This window comes from Lepisosteus platostomus, chromosome 6 (assembly GCF_059453375.1).
Source record: "Lepisosteus platostomus isolate fLepPlt1 chromosome 6, fLepPlt1.hap1, whole genome shotgun sequence".
In the NCBI taxonomy this organism is placed as follows: Eukaryota; Metazoa; Chordata; class Actinopteri; order Semionotiformes; family Lepisosteidae; genus Lepisosteus; species Lepisosteus platostomus.
This window is the reverse complement of record NC_142616.1, coordinates 5,208,084-5,233,997: the sequence shown is the minus strand read 5'-3', so window position 1 is coordinate 5,233,997 and position 25,914 is coordinate 5,208,084. Positions and strand designations below refer to the sequence as shown.

Below are 25,914 nucleotides of genomic sequence, written 5' to 3'. Positions count from 1 at the left end.
TTTGGTATATGACATCTGTATTTTCCTCAATTGTTAATTTGTAATAAATTGAAATATCATAGTAGTGCCAAGATTTCAGTTTCCTGCTCCTGAATGACTGTTGGTTTAGCAATAGGTGCTTTGTAAATTCAATGAACGTATCTCTGGTTTTGACACATTAAGGTGAAGAAAGGACTTATTATACAATTAAAAAAAGTAACACCTCAGGACGATGATCAGTATCTACATCTTGGAGGATACTGATTGCGAAAGATTAGCAAACGTATGATGTACAGTATCTTTCCTCCAAAAAGACCTCTTCTGTTGCCAGTATAAAGAATGCATAGAGAGTACAGAATATGCTATTTCTATACAGATAGGACACAGCCCTGAGGAGACCCAACACTATTAAATTGTGATTGAAATCCATTTACCCTCACTCCTCGTGTACCGTTGTTCAGAAACTCAAAAATTCAACCTACAATATCTAGTATATATACATTTCAGCAACTACGGGGTTCCTGTGTTTTAACCAAGGGACATATACAAACTCACCAAACTCATCTAAATTTCCCCAGCCAGTGACCCAGCAGCTGGTCCCAGTTTGGAAGGAGCTGCTGCTGTCGGCCAGACAGATGGGCTGGATGTAGCTGGTGAAGGACACAGGGCTGCGCAGTCTCACCAGGGCGATGTCGTTGTTCAGAGTCTGGTAGTTGAAGTCTGGGTGTGGGAAGATCCGGGCGACTCTTCTGGAAATCTCGGTGGGTTTATAAATCATCAGACTCCTCCTGCCCAGGTACACTGTCCACAGCCTGGCCTCAATGTTCCTGCAGAGAGAGGTCACAGTTACGTGCGGTTATGTGTTAACCCCTAACACAGAGTTCCTTACCTGCAGTCCAAAATTACACTTGTTCAGAGTGATTTAAGATCTTTCACCATCAAAAGAGATCAAATCTAATTCAAACCAGGAAAGGAGTCTTGATGATCTAAGCACCTGTAGAAACAGCGTGCAGCTGTCAAAACCCACTGCTGGTTGATCAGAGACCCTCCACATGTGTGTTGCCCATTGTAATACAGGCTGGCCTGCCAGGGCCAGGAGCCCTCTGGAGCAGAGTCACCTCCCACAATCCTGGGACTGAGGGGAGCCTTTCCACACTCTGGAGGAACAGGACAGACATAAGATCACTGGAGTTGAGTACAAGCAAACTATTCAATTTCTTTAAAGCAAACCGTTACCTACCATTGGGTGCGATTGGAGTGACGTTCACTGGAGCGCAGGTGAAGCTGCTGTCAGGGTCGGTGCCATTGGAAGTGAACGTTACGAAGCCCGGAGTGGCCAACCCAACCTGCTGGGTAATCCAGTCCTGGTGCTGGGAGACCTTGAGGTAAACACCTGGGAGACTGGGCTGGGGACAGTCCAGCTCAGCTCTCACAATACCAGCCTGAACCCAAGCAGAGCCCTGCTTGCAGACAAGGGGACCTCCTGAGTCTCTCTGGAGAAATCAAAAGGAATCATTAATGCACAGACCAGCTTCCTGTTTAATTGTTAATTTAATGTGTTATTACAGAGACAGGTAAAGACTTTCAACATGCTACATGCTTTGCAAGCTGCAGAGAGTCAGACAGACAGACAGATATCACAGATAGAAAGATGGAGGTTTATAAGAGCAGGTTGACTAAACTGCATTTTGTGTTAAAGCAGGAGTATTAGGAATAAATTGCAAGATCTAGAAACTACTGCATGAGCCTGTGACAATAATGAACCTGAAATGAGTGAGATATGGCTTACTGAGACTGATAGTGAGTAATTCTGTATTGTACTTTCAGGCAGAGCAACATAAGGTAACAGTGGTCTCAGAATCTACACTGGAGATCTAATCTACATAAGGAGAAAGAAAGCACTTTTAAAAATGATTAAAAAAACCACAGGATCAAGTTTAAAAAAGCAATTTGAATGATTTGAAAGCTGAAATAAAAATGATTTTATCTTTAGAAGATTAAGAAGATTTTTATCTCAAGAATTCAACAGCACCCCTCAGGCAGGGGAATGAAAAAGTGCTGCATTAAATAATATCCACACTGAAGAGCCACAAGTGCTCGAAACACTAAAGATAATTCCCAGGGTCTTAATGAAAGCAGGAGTGTGTGTACCTGGCAGGTGTCCTTGCTCCCCTCCTGGACTCCAGCACAGAACAGGTTGTCAGTGGTGCTGTTTGGTCCAAAGACCTCTGCGTTCAGACAGTCGCACTGTCTGCTCCCCATGATGGACACCTGGAGCTCCTGTAAGGTCTGAGGATATGGCAGGGAGCCTGGAAGAGAAGAGACACTGTCAGTCCCAGGACTGGGGGCTGAGGTCCTTCTCTCAGGCCAGCAGAGGATCTTCCAGGCATCTGTGTCACAACCTGCCCAACAGTGTCTTGCCACTGGGAACACTGCTCCCAGGGAGGTGATAGTCATGGGGTTCTTGATTCTCTTTCTACATGACAATGATACACCAGGATGCCAGTTTTACTGTCGTAATTCACAAGTTTAAGTGTAGCCCAGCATGATAATCCTGTTCATCATTCTATTATTTTTCTTTTTCTGAGCTCTACTTCAGCTAGGAAACTGTGGAATATGCCCTGTCTTTTTAACTCTTAAGATCTGAAGTCCACAGTGCACACAAGATTGATCCTCTCTCTTTGAACTTTTACCGATCAATATCCCGTACTTCAGCAAAACTAGCAAACTCTGATGTGATCAGCTCCTCAACGCGTCCCACACACTGAAGAATAAGGAAAAAAACATCTTCCCTTTTGTTCAGACTCATCTACCGCCCAGATCCCACACCTCAGCTGTGGCTGATGCCCAAAGTAATTAATACCTCAACAATGATGCTGTTTCCAGGAAGGGGTTATGTGAACAGCACTGAACTACACTCACCACCCTCATAAATGTTTCCCCAGCCTGCGACCCAGCAGCTGGTGCCATTGAGGAAGGAGCTGCTACTGTCGGCCAGACAGATGGGCTGGATGTAGCTGGTGAAGGAGACAGGGCTGCTCAGCTTCAGCAGGGCGATATCGTTGTTCAAAGTCCAGTAGTCAAAGTGAGGGTGCAGGACGATCTGTCTGACCTTCCTGGACACTTCATGAGGGTTAGAGCCGTATTGTGTCTGCCGGCCCAGATACACTGTCCACTGACTGAGATCACTGGTCCTGTAGAAAGAGATGAGCAGAACTATGTCTAAGATATTGGTTACCCTGCAACAGCAAACATAATGCAGTAAATCTCACTCGTAATGCAGATCTCAACTTAAACCATGAAAATCAGGAAAAAATCAAATTTATCTTACCTGAAGACACACTGGGCAGCTGTTAAGACCCACTGATGGTTGATCAGGGATCCTCCACACATGTGATAAGAATAATGCAGACTGGCCAACCAGGGCCAATACCCCTCTGGGGCAGACACCCCCCCCATGATCCTGGTGCTCCGTGGGGCTTGCCCACACTCTGCAGGACATGGACAGAGAAACAGATGAGAGAGGACACCCTCAAGTGAACTGAGCAGAAACTAATGTCTCAGTTTCTCAGTGGTTTTATGGAAGTGTCACCTACCGCTCGGTGCTACAGCAGTAACACTAAGAGAGCTACAGTTAAAACCGCTGTCAGGGTCTGTGCCGTTGGAGCTGAAGGTCACAAAACCTGGAGTGGCCGACGCAACCTGAGTGTTAATCCAGTCCTTGTACTGGGACACTCTGGTGTACACATCCGGGAGACTGGAACGAGCACAACCCTGCCTAGAGCTCACAACACCTGCCTGAACCCAGGAGGAGTCCTGCTGACAGATCAGGGGTCCTCCTGTGTCTCCCTGGACACAAGAGAGAGATGGACAGACATGGGGGTTAATAAAGACAGTTGACTGAACACTCCAGTACATTAACACTGCACTGAGAGAGAGGGGTTAATACAGACACACTGACTGGACACTACAGTACATTAACACTGCACCGAGAGAGAGGGGGGTTAATACAGGAAAAGGTTAATCGTACACATTAAGTTTTTTTTCTGAAAAAAAGAAAAGACAGAGAAAGTATACAATTGAAAAGTATTTGTGATGTGGTGTCTGTACCCAGCAGGTATCCTTGCCCCCATCCAGCTCTCCAGCACAGATCATGTTTTCAGTGATGGTGATGGGGTTATTGGCATCTTCATTAGTCAGACACCCACACTGCCTGTTCCCAATGATGGGCACCTGGACCTCCTGTAGCGTCTGGTTCCCCGACAGAGACACTGAGGGACGAGAAATTGAATCTGTGTTCAATTGATGGCTGAAATCCGTTATTGAGATGTTCTATCAAGGCAACCTTTTTGTTCTTAGTGCCTCTCAGAGAACAGCTGCCCAACAAAGATCCAAACATTCATTTTAGGAACTCATTTGGCTGAGTTACTAAAGAGTAACTAAATTATTAAAGCATGTTACTATGGGTCCCAAGTATGCAGTTGGGCCTCTGACCGAAGCAGGCTGAGTATGATTCTCACTCTAGGGTACAACTGCACTGTTTCACCTGGGACCTGAACCCATAGCCCACCAGGTGAGAGCAGATACCTGACCACCAGCCCGGACCTGACAGTCCAGTCCAGCCAATCATGTCTGATCTGCATGAGACGGTCACAGGGAGGACACGCAGACTACACCCTGAAGGCAACCCAGCCTGGAATCGAACCCAGAGCTGTACTACGCCACTTCAAAATGACTTGATGTATAATTGAAAAAAATTAAGAAGTAAAGAAAGTGTGGTGCTCGTGTTGTAGTAATCCACAGAGAAGATGTGTTGTATCTATAGAAAACACAGCAAATGGCCCATATTGCTTTTAAAAACTAAGGCTCTTCTGCCTTAGCAAAGGGATGCCGTATGTATAAGAAATGAGCTCACCACCATTAGCTGTGTATCCCCAGCCTGCGACCCAGCAGCTGGTCCCAGTGTGGAAGGAGCTGTTGCTGTCGGCCAGACAGATGGGCTGGATGTGGCTGGTGAAGGACACAGGGCTGACCAGCCTCACCAGGGTGATGTCATTGTTAACTGCATAATAGTAGTAATTAAATCCAGGGTGCATAATGATACTTTTGACCCTCCTTGATACTTTGTAGGGGTTAGGGCCCACTTGTTGCTGACTGCCCAGATATACCTTCCAGTAACTGAGATCTGAGTACCTGCAGAAAGACAGAGGTCATTGCTAAAATTGTGCATAATGTCACCTATGCTCATCTAGCATCTTTCTCGTCAAATACTGTTCTGGGCAACACTGATCCAGAATGACTAGCCTGTCCCACAGGAAACTAACCAGTAATTGTAGATACAGCTTGCAGCAGTCAGGACCCACTGGTGGTTGATCAGAGATCCTCCACACCTGTGTTGCCCATAGTAATGTATGCTGACCTGCCAGGGCCAGTACCCCTCTGGGGCAGAGTCACCCCCCACAATCCTGGTACTGAGTGGTGCCTTTCCACACTCTGGGGAAACACAAGAGACAGATGGGAAGAATTGTCTGATGTGCGTCTGAATTTTAGCAAGTATCTGCAATTTACTGATGATTTCAGCTGTAACCTACCACTGGGAGCTACTGGAGTCACATTGAATGGAGAACAGGTGAAGTTGCTGTCCAGGTCCGGGCCAGTGGGAGTGAAGGTCACAAAACCTGGAGCTGCCAACCCAACCTGCTCATTAATCCAGTCCTGGTACTGGGACACCCTGGTGTACACCCCTGGGAGACTGGGCTGGGCACAACCCTCTCCGAAACTTACAATACCAGCCTGAACCCAGGCAGAGCCCTGCTTACACACCAGGGGTCCCCCTGTATCGCCCTGGAGACAGAAAGAGGAGTTAAAAAGACGCTGCCTGTATTTAAATGACTGGCAGCACTTTTCAAACTGGGGCGACTCACATATAACAGGAAATAATGAGAGAATGGTAAGTGTGTCATAAAAACACAGGAAGAGGTACAGTACACTATGTAGCTTTCTTCAGGTGTTTATTTTCTTTACTTTTCAGTGTGGAAAGAACCTTTACCTGTTCCTTTGGAGCCTACGCATGCTGACACGGCTCCATAATCAAGCATATACAGTATGGCTATATAGTGTCTAGGGTGTCGGAAGGGATGAACTGTGGAATGGCAGGAGAGCGGAGAAAGACCCTATGCGTAGTGCCGGGACGGGAGGTTAGCCCGGGCTCAGCAGTGCAAGAGTTCAGGAAATGCCGTATAGAAACCAATGCCCTCAGGTCGCAGATGGAGCAGCGACCTGGTGCTAGGCGGGTCTCAGGACATCTTAACGTCAATGCTGAGCAAAGGGAAATGAGTGACCTGGAAATATATAACCCCAGAGAGAGACACACCGGAAGGACAGAGCAAAGCACAGGAAACTAGGGACAGGACAGAGTGGGAGCGCCCTCTGGCTGCAGAGGGCGTGACTTATAGTAGATTTATAGAGGGTATATAGCAAAGGTTTCTTGATATTTTGATAGTCCAGCAGAGTGAGGGACACAGAACAGAAGCAGAAAAACAAAAAGATGATGGGGTGGCTGTACCTGGCAGAAGCCTTTGCCCCCTTCCAGCACTCCAGTACAGATCATGTTGGCTGTGATGCCGCCTGAACCAAAGGCCACGTCGTTCAGACACCCACACTGCCTGTTCCCCATGATGGGCACCTGCACCTCCTGTAGGATCTGGTTCCCTGACAGAGACACTGACAGACAAGGCAGATTGTCATTACCCTGTCCTTGGCTGGAGACCACTCTTGGGAAACCTGAAGAAGCAATCACTCTTCTTGCATGTTTGAGTTCTTTGCTAAAGTTTTGCCCAAAACAGACCCTGGTTCTGCTCTGTCTGAGGAACTGTCAGGTGAGCAACGATGTTCCTTAGCCATCTTCACCTGTGGCAACACCACAGGTCCCAGGTGTTTCTCATGAGCTTTATTCCCTAGCCATTGTTGGTTCTTCTTTCATTGAGGAGAAGAATTCAAGGAGACTGCCACATTTGGGGTAAAACTTCACCTGACATCATAATATCTCAGATGAGCTCTTACTACTGGTTTGTATGAACATGTGTTTTACCTATTGCTGGTGATCAAGTTAGTTCTGATTGACGTCAGCAGTTAATCCATTTAATTGTCTCTCACACATTCACAATCGCATTTCTCCATTTGTTGGACTAGAAAATCTAATTCCAACCTCAAAGAAGTGGCAACAACACACAAATATCAACTACGCCAACAGTGTCTTTCCATAGCTGATTTCCAGCAAGCTTCAAACTCTGGTCTAGGATCGAACACAAGGGGCTGTAGGGCACAATAAAACACTTTGCAACCTCATGAGCCAGATAAATAGAACTGGTCTTGCACTTTTCAGGATAGGGGCAGTTTGGTTAGAAACACTTGTTTTTCAAAAATGTTGAAGGTTTCAATACCCTGTTTGTTTATGGAGACACCTTCAGTCTTGCATGTGCATGTCTGTACCTGTATGTTAATTCTGCTGTTTCACTACAGGCCAGATGGTTGCTCCTGGGCCAGTTTAAGGACTGTGATAAAAGCCACTTCACCCCCGATTGTCATTTAAATCTAGAGCCTGAGAGTATGAGTTACAAGGAACAGACAGGAGCATCCTTTCATTAGGATGTGCCATGCCAGATGTGTGGTTCTTAGTAGGATCCACAATAAAGAGCAGGAATAGATCATCCTAAAGTTGCAAACATTGCGTAACATAGCTGGAAAAGAACTGATCGTACTGAGCTATAAAAACACCTTGCAAGATGTTCTTTAATAAACCTGCTGGGAAATGGTGATTTTAAAATACTGCACACAGGAAAACTGCACAAATTAGCCGATTACTGGAAACTCAGTGCCTATACTTAATATTGTAAAGCAATAACCTAACACATCTTGCACTATACAGTATACAGTAGCTTTCCTATTATTATACTTTAGTTTCTCTGTTGATGTGAGAGATTTCATCTTCCAGTGTTTTTTACAGGAAAGGGTGATGTGCCAACTTACCATCCTCAGCCGTGTCTCCCCAGCCAGTTACCCAGCAGCGGGTGCCATCGAGGAAGGAGCTGTTGTTGTCGGCCAGACAGATGGGCTGGATGTAGTTGGTGAAGCTGACCGGATTGTCCAACCTTATCAGAGCGATGTCATTATTTTTTATTCTAGAGTCGTAGTTTGGGTACCACACGATCTGCTGAATCGTCCTGGACACTTCATTGAGGTTTGAGCCCACCTGTGTCTGCCTGCCCAGATACACTGTCCATGGGACACTATAAGTAGTGCTGGAAAGAAAGAGAAAGATCACTTAGCTCTTTACACTGCCTAAGTGTCTAAAACCTTAAATATTACACCGTCTGTTCTCATCAGAGTTAATCTCAATGGCGTTATGCTCATGAGTGTCAATCAGAATAGAGTTATCAGTTTCTCTCTCAATCCTTCAATAGTTCAATACCTCTTTTTACTTCTTTTCTAAACATTCCCTCAATCAAGCTCCAAGCTCAATCAAGGCTGTACTGACATCATCACACATAGACAAGAGCACTGTGGTCATTCTCCCCTCAGTTCCGTTGGTAAACTATAGAAAAATTCCTTCTGAATCTGTAAAACCATTGCGCAAAACCTCTGCCACAATAAGCACCGCAGATTCTTGTTGGAGTTTATTTAAACACCTTGTTGCTTACAGCAGTCCACACAAATTAATTTTGTTTTCAAACTCTGCCATTTGCAAGGGGTAACATTTATTTCTGACTCCAAGCTCACAGGCCACAGAAGGACAAGAAGGTTGGAAAGAGTTGGAAAGAGGTCAAAATCATCAGTACTACCAAAATGTAAAGCCCTGGCTCAGCACTCATAACCAGTGTTCCTGTTTCTCCTTACCCTGAAAAGCACTGTGCTGCCGTCAGCACCCACTGCTGGTTGATCAGGGATCCTCCACACCTGTGACGCCCATAGTAATGTAGGCTGACCTGCCAGGGCCAGGACCCCTTTGGGGCAGAGTCACCCCCCACAATCCTGGTACTCAGGGGTGCTCTCCCACACTCTGGAGGAGACGGTGGAAAAGATTCAGTTGGTTCTGGGGTAGTAAGAGGGAGAGCAGTCATAATGGGTCCTGTAGCAGCAGTGGAGGGAGTGGTTGTAAGTGGTGCTGTAGTAGTAGAGGAGGCAGTGGTCACTGGTGCTGTAGTAGTAGAGGAGGCAGTGGACACTGGTGTTGTAGTAGTAGAGGAGGCAGTGGACACTGGTGTTGTAGTAGTAGAGGAGGCAGTGGACACTGGTGTTGTAGTAGTAGAGGGAGCAGTGGTCTCTGGTGTTGTAGTAGTAGAGGAGGCAGTGGACACTGGTGCTGTAGTAGTAGAGGGAGCAGTGGTCTCTGGTGCTGTAGTAGTAGAGGAGGCAGTGGACACTGGTGCTGTAGTAGTAGAGGAGGCAGTGGACACTGGTGCTGTAGTAGTAGAGGAGGCAGTGGAGGGAGTGGTTGTAAGTGGTGCTGTCGTAGTTGAGGGAGCAGTGGTCACCTGGGCCCTGACAGCATTAGAGGAACCACAAGTAAAGCTGCTGTCAGCATCTGTGCCACTGGAGGTGAAGGTCACAAAGCCTGTGGCTCCCGACCCCACTTGTCCGTTAATCCAGCCCTGGTACTGGGACACCCTGGTGTACACCCCTGGGAGACTGGGCCGGGCACAGCCATAACCGAAACTCACAATACCAGCCTGAACCCAGGCAGAGCCCTGCTTGCAGACAACAGGACCTCCTGAGTCCCCCTGGAGACAGAGAGAGATCACTGTGAGAATAAGAACAGACCGACTAACTGTAGATCATCGTCTACTTACACAGCCTGACTAAAAAACAGAAACAGTGACCCAACAAGATCATAAAAGCGCAGGGCAGCTCAGGAATGCACTGGAGCAAGAAAAAAGGCACACAGGGAAAAGGCTTTTCCAGCTACCTGGCAGGAGTCCTTGCCCCCCTGCAGCACTCCCGCACAGATCATGTTGGCTGTGATGCTGTTCGCTCCAAAGACCACATCACTCAGACACCCACACTGCCTGTTCCCAATGATGGGCAGCTGGACCTCCTGCAAGGTCTGGTTCCCTGACAGAGACACTGGGAGACAAGACAGTTTGTTACTACCTAATTCACATGCCCATACTTTGGAACACACATGTCAGAGTGGGGAAAGGAGCAGGATCTGCTGAAACCTTGATTTCAAACCTAGCATTGCCCTCTCGCTATCCATTGACCAATACAGTATCCATGTTTATACTCACCAGTGTCATATCACTGCTCTATCACCACCACAGTATCATCATTCTGACCTACCAGTGTCCCATCACTGCTCTATCACCACCACAGCATTATCATTCGGACCCACCAGTGTCCTATCACCGCCCTGTCACTAGGGAAGTATTCTTGTTCTAATTGATGCACTTCCACAGACAGCAAAATAGGGATTAATGAATATTAACTGCTACCCGATGCCCTGACTAACATGGAGATACACAAATGCTTGCCTCTGGAATGAGTGCGTATTTGACCATCTGCCCCTTTTCTTCAAACTTCAAACAGCTGAGTGGGCACAGACTGGAGTAACAATGCAGCTCTAACACTGACAAAGCATGGTGTGTTCATGGGAAAAAAGTGACAGGGAAACACTGGACTGGAGGTTGAAGATGTCGAGGTCAGGTCAGATCCTTCTCTCCTTTTGGGGGGCTAGTGATAGACCAGCCCTGGAAACTCAGGGGACCCACATATCTGCTGCTACATCTTTACTTCATTGAATCCTTAATTGAACTATCAGTTTAATCCATGAGAACCCTTGCCAGCTTTTCTGCTATCTAAAACCTGTCGATCACAAGTTACTTTTGAGATGCAACAGTAACCGTGTTTCACGAACTGAAAACAGTTGAAGTGTCCTAACTGATTGCAGTATTATGGTAGGTCAAAGAGGTTGAGGTTGAGGGTTCTATTACTTCAATGAGGTTCAGCTGAGTGCTCGGCTGGAATTAAAACCAGCAGATGTGGTGATCTCCAGGAATAGGGCTGGGATCACCTGGATTAGCACATCAGTACGTTCTCAATTTAACCTTCTGTAGATTATACAATAGATCAACACCGATCCTTCAAAACACATGTGGATTGAGCCACTTATAGAGCACCAGCTCTTTGTACCATAACATGCCATAGACTGGTTCACTTCACCAAAGGGATACACTCACCCCCCTCAGCTGTGTAGCCCCAGCCAGTGACCCAGCAGCTGGTCCCAGTGTAGAAGGAGCTGCTGCTGTCGGCCAGACAGACGGGCTGGATGTAGTTGTTGAAGGAGACAGAACTGCTCAGCCTCAGCAGGGTGATGTCGTTGTTTTGGGTGATGGAGTCATAGCCTGGATGCACGAAGATCTGTTGGACCGACCTGGACACTTCGTTGGGGTTGGAGCCCACCTGTGTCAGACGGCCCAGGTACACTGTCCACTGACTCGCTATCGGGTAGCTGGGAGAGCAATGGAGGAGGAAGGGAAGAAATTGACAATGGGCTGGATCACATTACCAATGCACTGAAGCTTTAGCCTGGCTGCCTCGCAGCACTTGGGCTCAAGGCACAATCCCTGAGGTGTTATCTGAGTGGAATTTCTATGTTCTCCCTGTGATTGTGTGATTTTCCTCTGATAGTTCAAGTTTAAATTCAAGCTTATTTGTCAATCCAGCCATATATAAGTATAATACAGAGGAGCGAGATATCGTTCTCCAGGTCTACGGTGCGAATACAGACAAGACACTGACAACACAATGCTATAGACAATGTAGACACAGACTGGCAGGGTACAGGGTACATACAGTGCAAGGTGAATAGTGCAAATTGTGAAAAGAATACATCAGACAGTATGCCTGATATTAGGCAAAAAAGAACTAAGTTTCCAGATTTGGAGTAGGTGCAGTAGGTACCAGGGTGTTGAGGAGCCTGACAGCCTGTGGAAAAAAGCTGTTATGGAGTCTGGTGGAGCTGGCCCATATACTGCGATACCTTTTACCAGATGGTAGGAGGGCAAAGAGGATGCAGGAGGGGTGGGAGGGATCGTTCACAATACTGGAGGCTTTGTGTGTACAGCTTTTGTGATATATGTCCTGAATGGATGGTAGAGAAGCTCCAATGATGTTTCCTGGTGTATTGACAATTCCTTGCAGGGACTTGTAGTCTGAGACCTTACAATCCCCAAACCAAACAATGATGCAGTTTGTCAAGATGCTCTCGATGGTACCTCTATAGAATGTGGATAGTTTGGGGCAGGTGGAGGTTTGCTCTGTGGAAGTGGAGACGTTGTTGTGCTTTTTTATCTAGGGAGGTGGTGTTGATGGTCCAAGTGAGGTCATCTGTGATATGCACACCAAGAAACGTAGTACCTTCTAGCTGTCTCCACGGGGGAGCAGTTGATGTGCAGTGGGGAGTGATCAGCGTGGGCCCTCCTGAAGTCAATTATCTCTTTTGTCTTTTCGACATTCAGAGACAGATTGTTGTTTCAGCACCAGTCTGCTAGTTGCTCCACCTCCTCTCTGTATGGTGCCTCATAGTTGTTACTAATGAGGCCCACCACAGTCATCAGCAAACCTGATGATGTAATTTGCACTGTGCTTAGCAGTGCAGTCATGAGTCAGCAGCGTGAACAGGAGTGGGCTGAGTACATAGCCCTGTGGGAATCCGGTGTTCATTATCATGGTACTAGAGACGTTGTTTCCAATCCGGACTGTCTGAGGTCTCTCGGTCAGATAGTCCAGAATCCAGTTACAGAGGGAGGTGTTAAGTTTCAGCAAGCTCAGTTTTTCTATCAGTTTCTGGGGGATGATTGTGTTTAATGCTGAACTGAAGTCAATGAACAGCATTCTTACATACCTGTAAGTATCCCTCTGATCCAGATGGGACAGGGCAAGGTGAAGGGCGGGGGATACAGCATCATCGTTAGACTGGTTGAGACGATACACAAACTGGAGGGGGTCCAGAGAGTTGGGAAGTCTGGACTTAATGTGGCCCATGAGTAGGCTTTCCAAGCACTTCATGACAACTGGTGTGAGTGCCACGGGGCGATAGTCATTGAGACAGGACACAGTAGAGTTCTTCGGCACTGGTATAATCATGGTTGTCTTGAAACAGGTAGGTTAATTGGCTTCTGGGAAAATTGGCCCTGGTGTGAGCACAAGCATGTTTGTGTCTGTGTGTGTGCATTGCAATGGACTGGCGTCCAGTTTAGGGTGTATCCTGCCCTGCACCTATTGGTTGCTGGGATAGGCTCAAGTTTCCTTACGAACCTGTACTGTTAGAAATTGTTAGAAATTAAACAGTTAAAAATGAGATGGATGGATGGAAGTTTGTCATGTTTTATTTTTAGTTCAGTTTTTATTTCTTTGTCATTAATGAAAATCTTGAGACACCTACTGTGTCTTAGGTTTTCAGTAAACAGTCTCTATTGCTACAGTGAATAATTTAAAAATCCTTCAGTGTACAGATCCAGCCACTCAGAACGCACATCATTTCTTAGAAATGCCTGTAACGCAGGGTGGTATGTTATTTGATTCACTGACTAAAGACAGGGGGCACTTGTGGTGCATTAGATAATAATAATAATAATAATAATAATAATAATAATAATAATAATAATAATAATTGCTTACACTTATATAGCGCTTTTCTGGACACTCCACTCAAAGCGCTTTACAGGTAATGGGGACTCCCCTCCACCACCACCAATGTGCAGCATCCACCTGGATGATGCGATGGCAGCCATAGTGCGCCAGAACGCTCCCCACACATCAGCTATCAGTGGGAAGGAGAGCAGATCAATGTAGCCAATTCATAGAGGGGGATTATTAGGAGGCCATGATTGGTAAGGGCCAATTGGAAATTTGGCCAGGACACCGGGGTTACACCCCTACTCTTTTCGAGAAGAAAAGAGTTAGTGAAACAGTTGCTACTGTTTCTGTTTCCCTACTGTTCATCATCTTTAAATCCACTTAACATGGGATATTAAGATGGAATGCTGTAACTAAAGGGAAAATGATTGATAGATGACAATAAAAATAAAAGAAGCATAACATCTCTGAACGTCATAAGCTTGTAGCTAAAAATAAAAAAAAAGGTTTTCCAACTTCACCATAAAGATTTTCTGCATCAAAGTCCATCTTTAACTTGGTCTCTTACTGTGGTTATATACTCAAAAAGAAGGTTTTGAATATAGATTTAGAAAAGTTTTGACGAGCTCATCATAAATATATTAAGTTTATATACTTTATAAAAAAGCTATAACCTTTTTTCTATGAATACTTGTCATTATTGTAAAAAAAGCTGTTCCACTTTTAAAAAAACACTTAATAGGGAATATTAATATGGAATCATGTAACTAAAGAAATTTTGGTAGCTGAAAATAAAAATAGTTTCTGAACGTCATTAAGAATATTAATTTCTGGATCTAAATGTAACATATTTCCATAGCTGGTAGTAGTTTCTTCGTAAACATCTGCATTCTTTTCTTTGACTTGTTCTCTTGAGGTTATTTGGGATTATTCTGGAAACATTTTGATATCTGTTTTAACTATATTACTGAGTGATGCTTTGGTACAGTAGAGTAAGTGTGTGCCTATTACCAAGAATGTCGGGGGTTCGATTCCTGGTCAGGACACAAATTTTATTCTTAACAAATGAAGACCCTTTTTTTAAAAAATAAAATAGTAAATAATATGTACATTATATTGACATTTTTATTATTTTTATATATAGCATCTTGTTAGAAGTAATATTAATAAATTAATAACATGAATAAACATGAATGAGTCAGCGAACATGAATACTGTCTATGGTGGGAGTAAAAGCCTGTTCTACCTGTTCTACAGCCGTAAAATGATACGATTATCGTATACAAATAATTATATAACTATAATCTAGACTATCTAATGACAAAGTGCTATTAAAAAAGTCTGGAACCAAAGTATAATATATCTGAATATTATTGACAATATTAATTTTTCCAGAATAAATACTCATTTCAAACTGCTTATATTTTATTCAGGGTGATTTGTCATTGTTGTTTTCACAAAACAACTATTTTTGAGACACAATGTTTCAGATGTCAATAACTTTGCGAGCACAGTGCATATGGTGTTCATAGTGCCATCAAACCACAGGCATTTTGAAGAATGTGATTTGAGGAGATTGTCACAATATTTATTCAAACAACATTTAGTACCTGGTTGCATGTTTAGAAACCTTAGTTTCTGTGTTTACGCGCAGCTATGCGCGGCCTTGCCTAAAGAGGATCCATCGTGTAAACGAGTTCATAAGGTGAAAGTTACTATTCAGATCTATTGAGGCGAAGCGCCTGACCATATGAAGAAGAATAGCACAACCTCAGAATCCTTGAGTGAGTAATGGTTTCAACCGCTCTTTAACTTGTGAAACTCTTTCTGTATGTTTCGTTCTCACTCAGATTAAAACATATGTAACTCTTTTGACAGGAGCTCTTTTTAAATATAAGCCCTTCTATGAAAAGAAGGTTTTGAGTCTAGGAAAGAGCTCAGGTAAACCGGACTCCCTGATTTCCTCAGGTGAAAAGAGAGACTAAAGAAACCCGCCTTTCTGCCTTACAACAATTCTCAAACTGCTCCGAAGCCAGACGCAGAGTAAAAGCCCCTAACCTGAATGATCATGATGGACAAACCATCAATTGTCCCTACACAGCACCTGTAATACAAAGGAAAAACTAAAGCAAGCCCAAGTGCATGCGCACACCGAGGAAAGAAATACTGGCTCCACAAAATGGATCAAAGATCCCAGGCCAGCCCTCAAATACGCTCCATCCCCACTATATTTACGACAAGGTAAAAGTGAGGAGCAACATAAAAGCAGGATATGACTAACATGCAGACACAAACTGAATAACAGTACAAAGTGTTTTTGCTAGAATAGCAACTACAAACGTTTAAAAAAAGTGCTTCCAAGATAAAGATCACAGTTATACACTTCTTCATCCTAGTGTTAATCCCGCATCGGCAGGGTCCGCTTGTCGGCACGCCCCGTCTCCATTTGGCGTGGTCATAGGTGTCTTCCGGGGTGACGTTCACTTTCCGCATCTCTTCAGTGATCCGATCCATCCGAGCCATAGACCCTGCGGGCTCAGTCGCATCGCTGTCCATGCCACCGTGTGCTCACCACTTCTCATCACATGTCCATACTATCGCAGTCTTCCTTCTTGCATCTTCTCCGTTATTGGTGCCACTCCCATGCGTCGACGGACATTGTTAGGCCGAGACACCACCGGATCATCCTCATTTCCATGACATGGAGGGCCTGCTCCTGCCTGGAAGTTGCTGGCCAGCATTCCGATCCATACAGGGCGACAGGGTGGACAACGGTCTTGTAAACTTTGGCCTTGAGTCAAATTGGCATCCGGCGATCTCAGAAAAGCTGGCGACCTGGCGCCACTTCATCCATGCCGGTTTCACTCGGACCCTGGCAGCTGGGAGGGTGTCGCCGTCACTGCTGCTGATGGAGCCGAGGTATTTTAACTGCGTCACTTTCTTGAGATCTTCACCACTAATGCTGATACTTCCATCCGTTTGAGGGACGCGCTCCACATACTCGGTCTTCTTGGTGTTCAACCGCATTCCATGCTCGTCCAGTCGGATCTTCCATTTCTGCATTTGGTGTTATTATATTATAACTTACACTCTGTGGGCACTACACTGTGAGGGATGCTGCCCACTAACCCCATTTACCGAAAACTTCCCAGGACCAATTTCATGTTGCTGGATACAATTTTATCTTGCCTTCCAGAATCCAGAATTTTGTCAACATCTACTTAAGGTAGGCTGAGTAATCCCACCGTGTTAAATAGCGCCCGTTGCTTACTGAGTCTTCACACACTCAGTATAATCAGAAAAAAACGTGATCTCGGCAGGCATGAAATACAGTAGGGTTAAAAACTTCTTTTCTAAAAGATCTCAGATTTGTTTTAAAATTTGCGTCTGTTGTAACTGTTACTGTGAACAAAATTGCAATTCTCTCACAATAAATTAATATGCACAGTAGATTCACATTTCTGATAATTGTACATACAGTATCACAGTATGTCAAATATTAATAATAATAATAATAATAATAATAATGTAATAACACGAATAAACCACCAGACCAACAATCTCCAGGATGCTCGTAAAGAGCAAGGGAATTCAAAGATGCCTTAAACGGAAATCACAATTGAGGTTTGTTATGCGTATACAGCATTTAGAAAACAAAGTCGCACTTGTAGTGCATAGCACCAATTTCAGTTTTATTTTTCTGATGCAGCACTAGAGGGCATGTTGCATTCTGGCACATTATATCCCTGCAGCAGGGGGAAGGGAAACTGTTGTGGGCTTTTATTTTCACTCTCTGTCTTCAACACACATTCCCAATAGTCACTGATGCATCCTTAGCCTAGGAACTTCAATTCCCATGAACCCCACAGGAATACTTAGTGGTAGCGTCTACATTTCCTGGTTACTAAGTTATTCCTGGTTTTAATCTGGTCTTTTAAATACAAACATTTTAAGCAAGTAATATCTTTGTTAAGTAATATAATTGTTATCTTATAACTTAAAATGAGAATTACAGTATGAAATGAATATGTATACTATATTGACGGAACAAGTAATAGGTTTATTCCATGCTGAAAAAAAGAAGAAAGAGAACACAACGTTTCGGCCGTGGAGCCTTCCCCGTGGAGCCACACACCTGAAGAAGGCTCCACGGTCGAAACGTTGTGTTCTCTTTCTTCTTTTTTTCAGCATGGAATAAACCTATTACTTGTTCATTTGCAGCCTACGCATGCTGACGCAGCTACCCACCTGAACTACTATATTGACGTTTTTATTGATTGTATACATCACAGAATGTTAAATACGTATTTTACATTCACGATCTCTTAAGCCCATATCAGTGCTGGGGACGTATCTGATTTTAAATTGAGAGAGAAGACTTAGGTTTTAGGTTTCCTAAAACTGGTTTATCGTCTAACATTGCGATTGTTATACATGTGTGATGTGGCTGTTGGGGCTATTCACAGGTTCAGTTTTGGCATTTTCACATTGAAAGAAATAAGCATGTGCCGTGTTAATGTCAGTAGTTTTACAATGAATCAAATATGCATTTTTATTTATCCGTGGAATAGTTTGTCTTACATATCGTTAAGTCACACTGTTAGACTATATACTGCAATGAGGAAGAAAAATCACACACAGGACTTTTTTCTTTTTTTTAAGTTGTTAAACCAGTTTCTCACAACTTGTATTGGGGGTGTAAATGTAACAGTGTGCGATGTCATTTTAAACCATCGGCCACGTAAATCAAATACGAGAACAAAGACTATGATTCACAACATGTCACACACACACACGCGAATCCCATGAAGTCGGATTCACAGGTACACTGAAATAGTAGAGCACACGGCAATGAACAGCAGTGTGATCGTATACTGTATAAATATACTGTATATACAGTATGATACCATGGTGGTTTTAAAGCCACTACAGTACAGTATGTGTGAAAAATCCAAATTTAAAGTAAAATTGGTTTCTGATTACTTGTGTATGTCAGACAACATATAGATTATGTTATTGAGGATGTAGACCTCAAAGAAGCACATTGCGTTTACAACAAGCTACAATAATAAATATCCAACTAATCAATTTTGTTTTTGTAAAATAGCCCTTCTTTTTTAAATTTAATTTAATATTCAAGATACTCCCAAGATATACCATCAAACTGCTATACCACCAGTGGATAAAGGAGCAAGCCAGATCCTCACTGTGCAAGTGAAAGTAAAACAGAAATGTTTAGTCTCTTGACAAATGGCGAGCTGGGGTGTTTTGTAAACTGGGAGCTACCATTAACAACACGGCCAGAGCAGTATTTCTTCAGAAAAGCACGAATGTTACGGTGATCACACTTAACAAGAGCATCTAAACCTCTCTACTAGACAACGTCCTGGTTCTTCCACTCTATACTTTTATTGCAGCTGACTAAACTCTGCATGGGTAAAAAAGAACAATACTTGCAGGTCCCATTCTCTGTCCTTTACCATATACAGTATAAGCACATCAGGGCAGACAGACCAGATGAAGCAGATTCCTGCGGGACAGGATCTGCAGGTGCTGTAGGAAGACAGACTGTGAAGGTGTCGATTACAGCTCCCTGTGAGGTACACTCGCTAGCAGCACAGCCATTTCCTCCAGGAGCCTTTGCACCAGAGTCAGGGGGAGATGGGATCTGAAACGTACATTCTGGAGGGCTCCCATAGGGGCATAAAGATCCCGCCAAACACACGGAGAACGAATCAAAGACTATGATTCACAACATGTCACACACATGCGAATCCCATGAAGTTGGATTCACAGGTACATTGAAATAGTAGAGCACACGGCAATGAACGGCAGTGTGATCGTATACTGTATAAATATACTGTATATACTGTATGATACCATGGTGGTTTTAAAGCCACTACAGTACAGTATGTGTGAAATATTTTTTCATAATCAAAATTTAAAGTAAAATTGTTTTCTGATTACTTGTGGATGAAATTTGCATTCAGACAACATATAGATTATGTTACTGAGGATGTAGACCTCAAAGAACCACATCGTGTTTACAACAAGCTACAATAATAAATATCCAACTGATTAGTTTTGTTTTTGTAAAATAGCCCTTCTTTGTTAATGTAATATTCAAGATATACAGCACTGTATAAAATTAATAAAAGTCTAAACAGTATACAACCTAAATTCTATAATTGGAAAAAGTCCCAAGGGCTTCAGCATTGACTGGGATGTGAAACCTGGCTTTTTCTGACAACCAGGCTTTTTCTGATGACAGCATTGCTCCCACATGCCACGATAAACATTCACTGTGCCACCTGGTGGTTTTATACAGTATTGCAGTCTGACAATAGATTATTTTTAAAAAGCAAAGTGCATGTGGTACTGTATGTACACCTCAATCTACTGCATTATTCACCATGCATTCTGAATGGTTGGATCTGTACTGCCTTAATTTGAAACAAGGTAAGATGCAAAATAATCACATTGAAATGTGTCTAAATAATATTTAGTCTATATGTAGCATTTTTACATTTTTATAAATACTTTGTACCACAGACCTGATATAATAATATCAAGGTCCAGAAATAGTTGGTTCAAATTTTGGTGATGAAAAAACCCATCACCTCATGAGGGACTAAAGCTTTCATGCTGATTTCTGGGTAAAAAAATCAGTGAATCTGCAAGATGAAGATTACACAGTTCCAGAAAAGTCAACACTACATGAATTAACTGCTTCAGTTTTTATTTTCTCTCAGGGCAATACCAGCTTTAAAATATGTATTTCCTGCTCTGCCAGTCTGAGTACTCTAGCTAAAATCACAGGCACTTTCTCTTAATTACAACCTTTAATGTGTCACTGTCACTCCCAAATGCAGTTTCAGGGCCTTCACCCGAAAGCCATTCCACTGCCTGTGGAGATACTGTTGAGTGAAAGGTCCTGCCTTACCTCCTGAAGCAGTGAGCAGCCGTCAGCACCCACTGGGTGTTGATCAGAGTCCCCCCACATGTGTGGGCCCCATTCCGGTGCAGGCTGGCTTGCCAGGGCCAGTACCCTGACAGGGCCGACTCACCCCCAACGATCCTGGAACTGAGAGGCGCCCGCCCACAGGCTGAGGGTGGCAAAGAGAAAGGGATCCCATTACTAAAGGGGTTTCTTTGATCTACTGCCAAAGCTGACCAGTCCATTCACTGATTGCATGATATTTAATTAAAGTCCCTGTTTGTGGCATTTGCTCCGTTATCCGTAAATCCTCTTGTACTGTTCTGTTATTATTCTGTTATATCCATGCTATGTCTCCTGTCCTGTTGTGTGTGTTTATTACTGAGGGATTCTCTGTGATCTCCTCTCTCTCACTGTGTCTCCTATCCTGTTGTGTGTGTTTATTACTGAGGGATTCTCTGTGATCTCCTCTCTCTCACTGTGTCTCCTTTTCTGTCATGTGTGTTTATTACTGAAGGGTTCTCTGTTGTCTCCTTTATCTTTTTGCCCATATTTTGAGTGATTTTAAAATATGATTGTCATTTTTCAAAAAAATGTTAAGAGTAAAACTCATCTTACCATAAGATGTCTGAGCCTGTGACTCTGAAAAGAAAAAAGCAGAAAAACATTAAGACCCAAATCAATTACAAGTAGAGGCAAAAATAGAAAATGACAAGAGGAACTGGAGTGTTCTGAGCTGCTTATAGATTCACAAACACACAAGGAACCCACAATCATCTGATCATCACTGCGGTTGGGCCTGGGTATCCTCAACTGGTTGCACAACAGCGCCTCTCCATGGCAGGCCACAACGTTTCTGAGAGCCACAACATGACTCCCGTTGATGACATCACCCACACTGGAACAAGCTCCGCCTTGGCGTTATACAGATCACTCTTCTTCCACTAAATGCTGTGATACCACTTATAAAAAAGCACAACAGAAATCCTCTTCCTATTTCTGTTTTCCTATTCCTAATCCTACTGTATTCCTTCTATAATTCCATCCAAAAGCTTTTCTACAAATCTTTTATTGTCTTTACTTACTGTCTCACTTGCTGGTTTGGTAACATCAGTGCCATTGATTGTAATAGTTTGGGAAAATTAGTCAAAATTTGTAGCAAATGAATTGGGGCCAATCAGATCGCCTCAAATATCCTCTACAAACAAAAGGAAGCAAAGAAAGTAAAGTGTATTATGGATTGTATTTCTCACCCCTTGCACTGCAAAATCACACTTCTGTCTGGGAGACGCCTCTGCGCCCCCAAGCATGATCCTAACAGACACAGGAAATCTTTCATCCCCACTGCAGTATCTCCTTCACACAATGTGCCGTAACCATCCTCTCCCTTATCTTGCTGTAACACTGTTGCACTGACTTCTTGGTTGGTACATTTCGCCCGTCATTGTGTTGTTATGTTAGGAGTGTGCTGTACAACAAAGTCCCCCAAATGGGACAATAATGCTTGAATTGAAGTGAATTAAAAGTGACCCTTTGCAGCTTGCGCCACTAGGAATGATGGATAATATCATGAATAGAAACGAATGGGTCTGTGCAGGACATTGCCAAGATATACCACCAAACTACTATACCACCAGTGGGGAGAAAAAAGCTTCTCAGTGACAATTCAACTAACCCGACTTTTACCTCTGTCTTCCAGCATGTAGATACAGGAGCAAGCCAGATCCTCACTGTGCAAGTGAAAGTAAAACAGAAATGTTTTGTCTCTTGACAAATGGCGAGCTGGGGTATTTTGTAAACTGGGAGCTACTATTAACAACACGGCCAGAGCAGTATTTCTTCAGAAAAGCACGAATGTTACGGTGATCACACTTAACAAGAGCATCTAAACCTCTCTACTAGACAACGTCCTGGTTCTTCCACTCTATACTTTTATTGCAGCTGACTAAACTCTGCATGGGTAAAAAAGAACAATACTTGCAGGTCCCATTCTCTGTCCTTTACCATATACAGTATAAGCACATCAGGGCAGACAGACCAGATGAAGCAGATTCCTGCGGGACAGGATCTGCAGGTGCTGTAGGAAGACAGACTGTGAAGGTGTCGATTACAGCTCCCTGTGAGGTACACTCGCCAGCAGCACAGCCATTTCCTCCAGGAGCCTTTGCACCAGAGTCAGGGGGAGATGGGATCTGAAACGTACATTCTGGAGGGCTCCCATAGGGGCATAAAGATCCCGCCGAACACACGGAGAACGAATCAAAGGTCGCAAATCTGAAAAGCTGCAATAAAAGGCGCGGTTGAGAGTCAAACAGCGTCCACAGGCACAGCTTCTCTGTGAGATTTAGGGAGACATTTCCACAGACACGGGGCTGCACCGCAAAGGATTCCATCCTCCACTGAGCAAAGCCTTGTACACTTAGAGGATCGGGTGACCCCGTACTCTGTGAAAGAGTATATCCTGCATCTTCCCTTACAAGAGGGAGAAAAAATCTCAAAGTCAATGTTGAAACACAGGTCACCGATGTGGCACAGCATGGGCAGGCATTACAAGCTGAGTTCTGAACATACCGATGCTCGCTTACTCCTTTAAGCATGTCCTGATAAAGACTGAGAGAACAACTGCGATGGACTGTGCACTACCCAGTACCCAGCAGAGAGTGTATCCCCACCTCTCTGCTTGCCAGGAAAGGCTCCAGCTCCCTGCTGCCGATCCTGTAGTAGAGGAAGCAGATAGATAATGGATGGCTGGAATTCCAGACAATGCAGCGGAGGAAGAGAATGAAGGTTGGGTTTTGCCTGGGCTGGAAGCTAGACCTCCAAGAGACCCACTAATGAGGCTGAGCTCAACCTGTGCCCGGAAGCAGACCGGTCTGGAAAGTGGTATTCAGGCCATGGCAGGAACGCGTGTCCAGAGAAAGAAGACAGGGAAAAGGGATGAGAAACAGGTCCTAGAGAAGGAAAAACAGGGCTGGGGGGGGGCTGTGAGAGGAGCCAAAGAGTCCCCGGCAAGGTCAGGAGCACCTTGCTGACCGAGGGGACAAGCTGGAGGATGTGCCCAGACTGAGGGATCAATCGCAACAGAGTGCGGACTCTCAGTCTGAGTGGCAGTGCCGCTGGTACCTCTTCTGCTGGTACCATGCAGGCAGGTGCTCAGTGTGCCGTGAAATATTCAAGAAGGAAATTCAAAGATGGGAAAACCCGTCTGACATGCCTGATTGGGAACCGGCAGGTTTAGCACAAAACACCAAACAGAATGCAAGCAAGAAACCAGACCAGGAGTTGCGCACTTGGGTCCTCGTTGTTTTTTTTTCACAACACTTTGCATCACGTTCAAGCCAAGTTCAGGGAGTTGATTAAGGCCCAACGCAGTGTACGGAACTGGAGCCATTGCCGGTACATTAGTTGTCCATTTCGCTCCCCGTTGTCCTACCCGAATATCGTCTTCGATTGGAAAAAAGTCAGTACTTCGTGTTTGTCAACTGGAAGATCGAGACGTCATGGCGAGCTCTGTTGCCTGTGCTTTTCTCTGTATGGATGGAGAATTGCCTGAACAAATGGATTTTTGGAATCAATATATGTTTTTTGCGACCCACTTCCTTTTTCCCCACAGCGAGTAAGCCCACAGCCTGACGACAGACGTGCAGACGGTCACACAAAGTCGGTGAGCCAGGCGCGCCGGCGGACGAAAGCTAAGGTTCACACAGACAAACGCGTTGAGGCCCAAAGATTACATACCCTGCCACCGAGACACCTTACCTGTCAGCAACAGCAGCAAAGCCAGGAGTGGCAGTGCTCTGCCATGCAGAGCCATGGTTCACAGTGTGACTTTCCTGAACTGTCACTCTGTATATCAACCGTCTGCTTTCTCTTTCTCCCTCTCTCTCTCTGCCCATGAGGAACTCAGCACAATACCTGACCGTCACACACCTGCTCTACCCCCCCTTTCCCTGCTGCTCTCTCTTTCTCTCTCACTGCTCATTTGTATGCAGGCTCAAAGCACATTACTAGTGCACTATCAACCAGTGCATCTAAAAGAGAATTCCTCAGAAATAAACACAAGACAGAACAGGAGACACAATGAGAGAGAGGATATCACAGAGAATCTCTCAGTAATAAACACACACAACAGGACAGGTGACAAAGTGAAAGAGAGGAGATCACAGAGAATCTCTCAGTAATAAACACACACAACAGTCCAGGAGACACAGTGAGAGAAAGGAGATCACAGAGAATCCCTCAGTAATAAACACACACAACAGGACAGGAAACACAGTGAGAGAAAGGAGATAATGGAGAATCCCTCTGTACTGCACACAACAGGATAGGAGACACAGTGAGAGAGAGGAGATCACAGAGAATCCCTCAGTAACAAACACACAACAGGACAGGAGACACAGTGAGAGAGAGGAGATCACAGAGAACCCATCACTAATAAACACACACAACAGGACAGGAGGCACAGTGAGAGAAAGGAGATCACAGTAAATCCTTCAGTAATAAGATCAAAGTATTGAGTATACAGTATATACACGTTAATTAAACATGTCTGGTGCATTTCTATTATTGTTACTGCCTTTGGTTGCTGACACACTACTTTTTCACAAATTGTTATCCCCACTGAAAGATTAAAGACTTATAAATGTCCCTTCATTCACTCCCTAACCTCAAGGTCACTATATGCCCCTACCAATGACAAACCTGTTTCTCAACATTCCTAGTGCTTATATGACGCTGTGAAGTGTAAATATTTAGTGGTATTCTGGAGTTTATTTAAATGTATCACGTGCCCACTGGTGTATTTCAAGCATGTACTGTAAGCACACTTTAGAAATTTGGTTTGGATTTGTTTCACTCAGGCACTTACTGTATACGACCTGACCAGTTTTAAAAAATATTTCCTCTCAATGCTTTAATTAAGGTTTGCATTTCACCACTGTGCTGTCTTTGTCAGTGGCTAGGTACACCTACTGTACCTGCTCCTGTAAGCAGAGCTGTTTTGTGTGGCCTTATCGCTCCAGGTTAATCCTAATCTGGGACCAGGTTTGTAAAATTCCCCTGTGATTCCTTGCTGATTACAATCGCCTCTCAGGTTTTGAACAGCTTTGACTGACAGTGGGGGAATAATACACAATTACTGTATTTATGATCTAACACATTAAACTAATAAAAAAAACTGTGAGCTTTAAATGTTCACACCTGTAAAACATGTTTTAGTTTGGTTTTGTTTGGTTCACTATTGCAAGTACTGTTACTGTTGTCGCAGGGTGTCGTTCATATTGTAGTGGTCCTCCCTAAATTTCTCTGTTCAGTGGACGGCGGTGCAAAGAGAGAGGCAGGAGACTGGAACTGCGGCTTACTAG

At 44.2% G+C, this 25,914-nt stretch overlaps 2 protein-coding genes across 5 annotated transcripts in view; both read right to left on the bottom strand.

The window, feature by feature from the left end:
• LOC148659711 (ovochymase-like) overlaps positions 1 to 25,914 on the bottom strand; it is a 78,192-nt gene that overhangs the window by 16,133 nt on the left and 36,145 nt on the right. The window contains exons 1-6 of one of the 4 annotated variants that reach the window (XM_088637401.1): positions 3,311 to 3,483; positions 2,902 to 3,173; positions 2,131 to 2,288; positions 1,220 to 1,472; positions 974 to 1,136; positions 535 to 806 (exon numbers count right to left, since the gene is read on the bottom strand). The exons of the other annotated variants lie outside the window; for them this stretch is intronic. Of the exons in view, the coding sequence (XP_088493527.1) occupies positions 535 to 806; positions 974 to 1,136; positions 1,220 to 1,472; positions 2,131 to 2,288; positions 2,902 to 3,173; positions 3,311 to 3,438 (1,246 nt within the window). The 5' untranslated portion in view covers positions 3,439 to 3,483. Of the gene's footprint in view, positions 1 to 534; positions 807 to 973; positions 1,137 to 1,219; positions 1,473 to 2,130; positions 2,289 to 2,901; positions 3,174 to 3,310; positions 3,484 to 25,914 lie in introns of those variants that run through there. 4 annotated transcript variants of the gene reach the window in all.
• Positions 3,654 to 24,502, bottom strand: LOC148659712 (transmembrane protease serine 9-like). Its single transcript, XM_088638109.1, has 15 exons — positions 24,311 to 24,502; positions 21,170 to 21,193; positions 20,558 to 20,720; positions 11,214 to 11,485; positions 9,944 to 10,101; positions 9,402 to 9,758; positions 8,875 to 8,963; positions 8,008 to 8,279; positions 6,545 to 6,690; positions 5,677 to 5,823; positions 5,399 to 5,472; positions 4,895 to 5,172; positions 4,090 to 4,250; positions 3,778 to 3,828; positions 3,654 to 3,662 (listed from the first exon to the last, which is right to left on the bottom strand). Exons 1-15 carry the CDS (start codon positions 24,363 to 24,365, stop codon positions 3,654 to 3,656), a joined length of 2,256 nt encoding a protein of 751 aa, XP_088494235.1. The 5' UTR covers positions 24,366 to 24,502.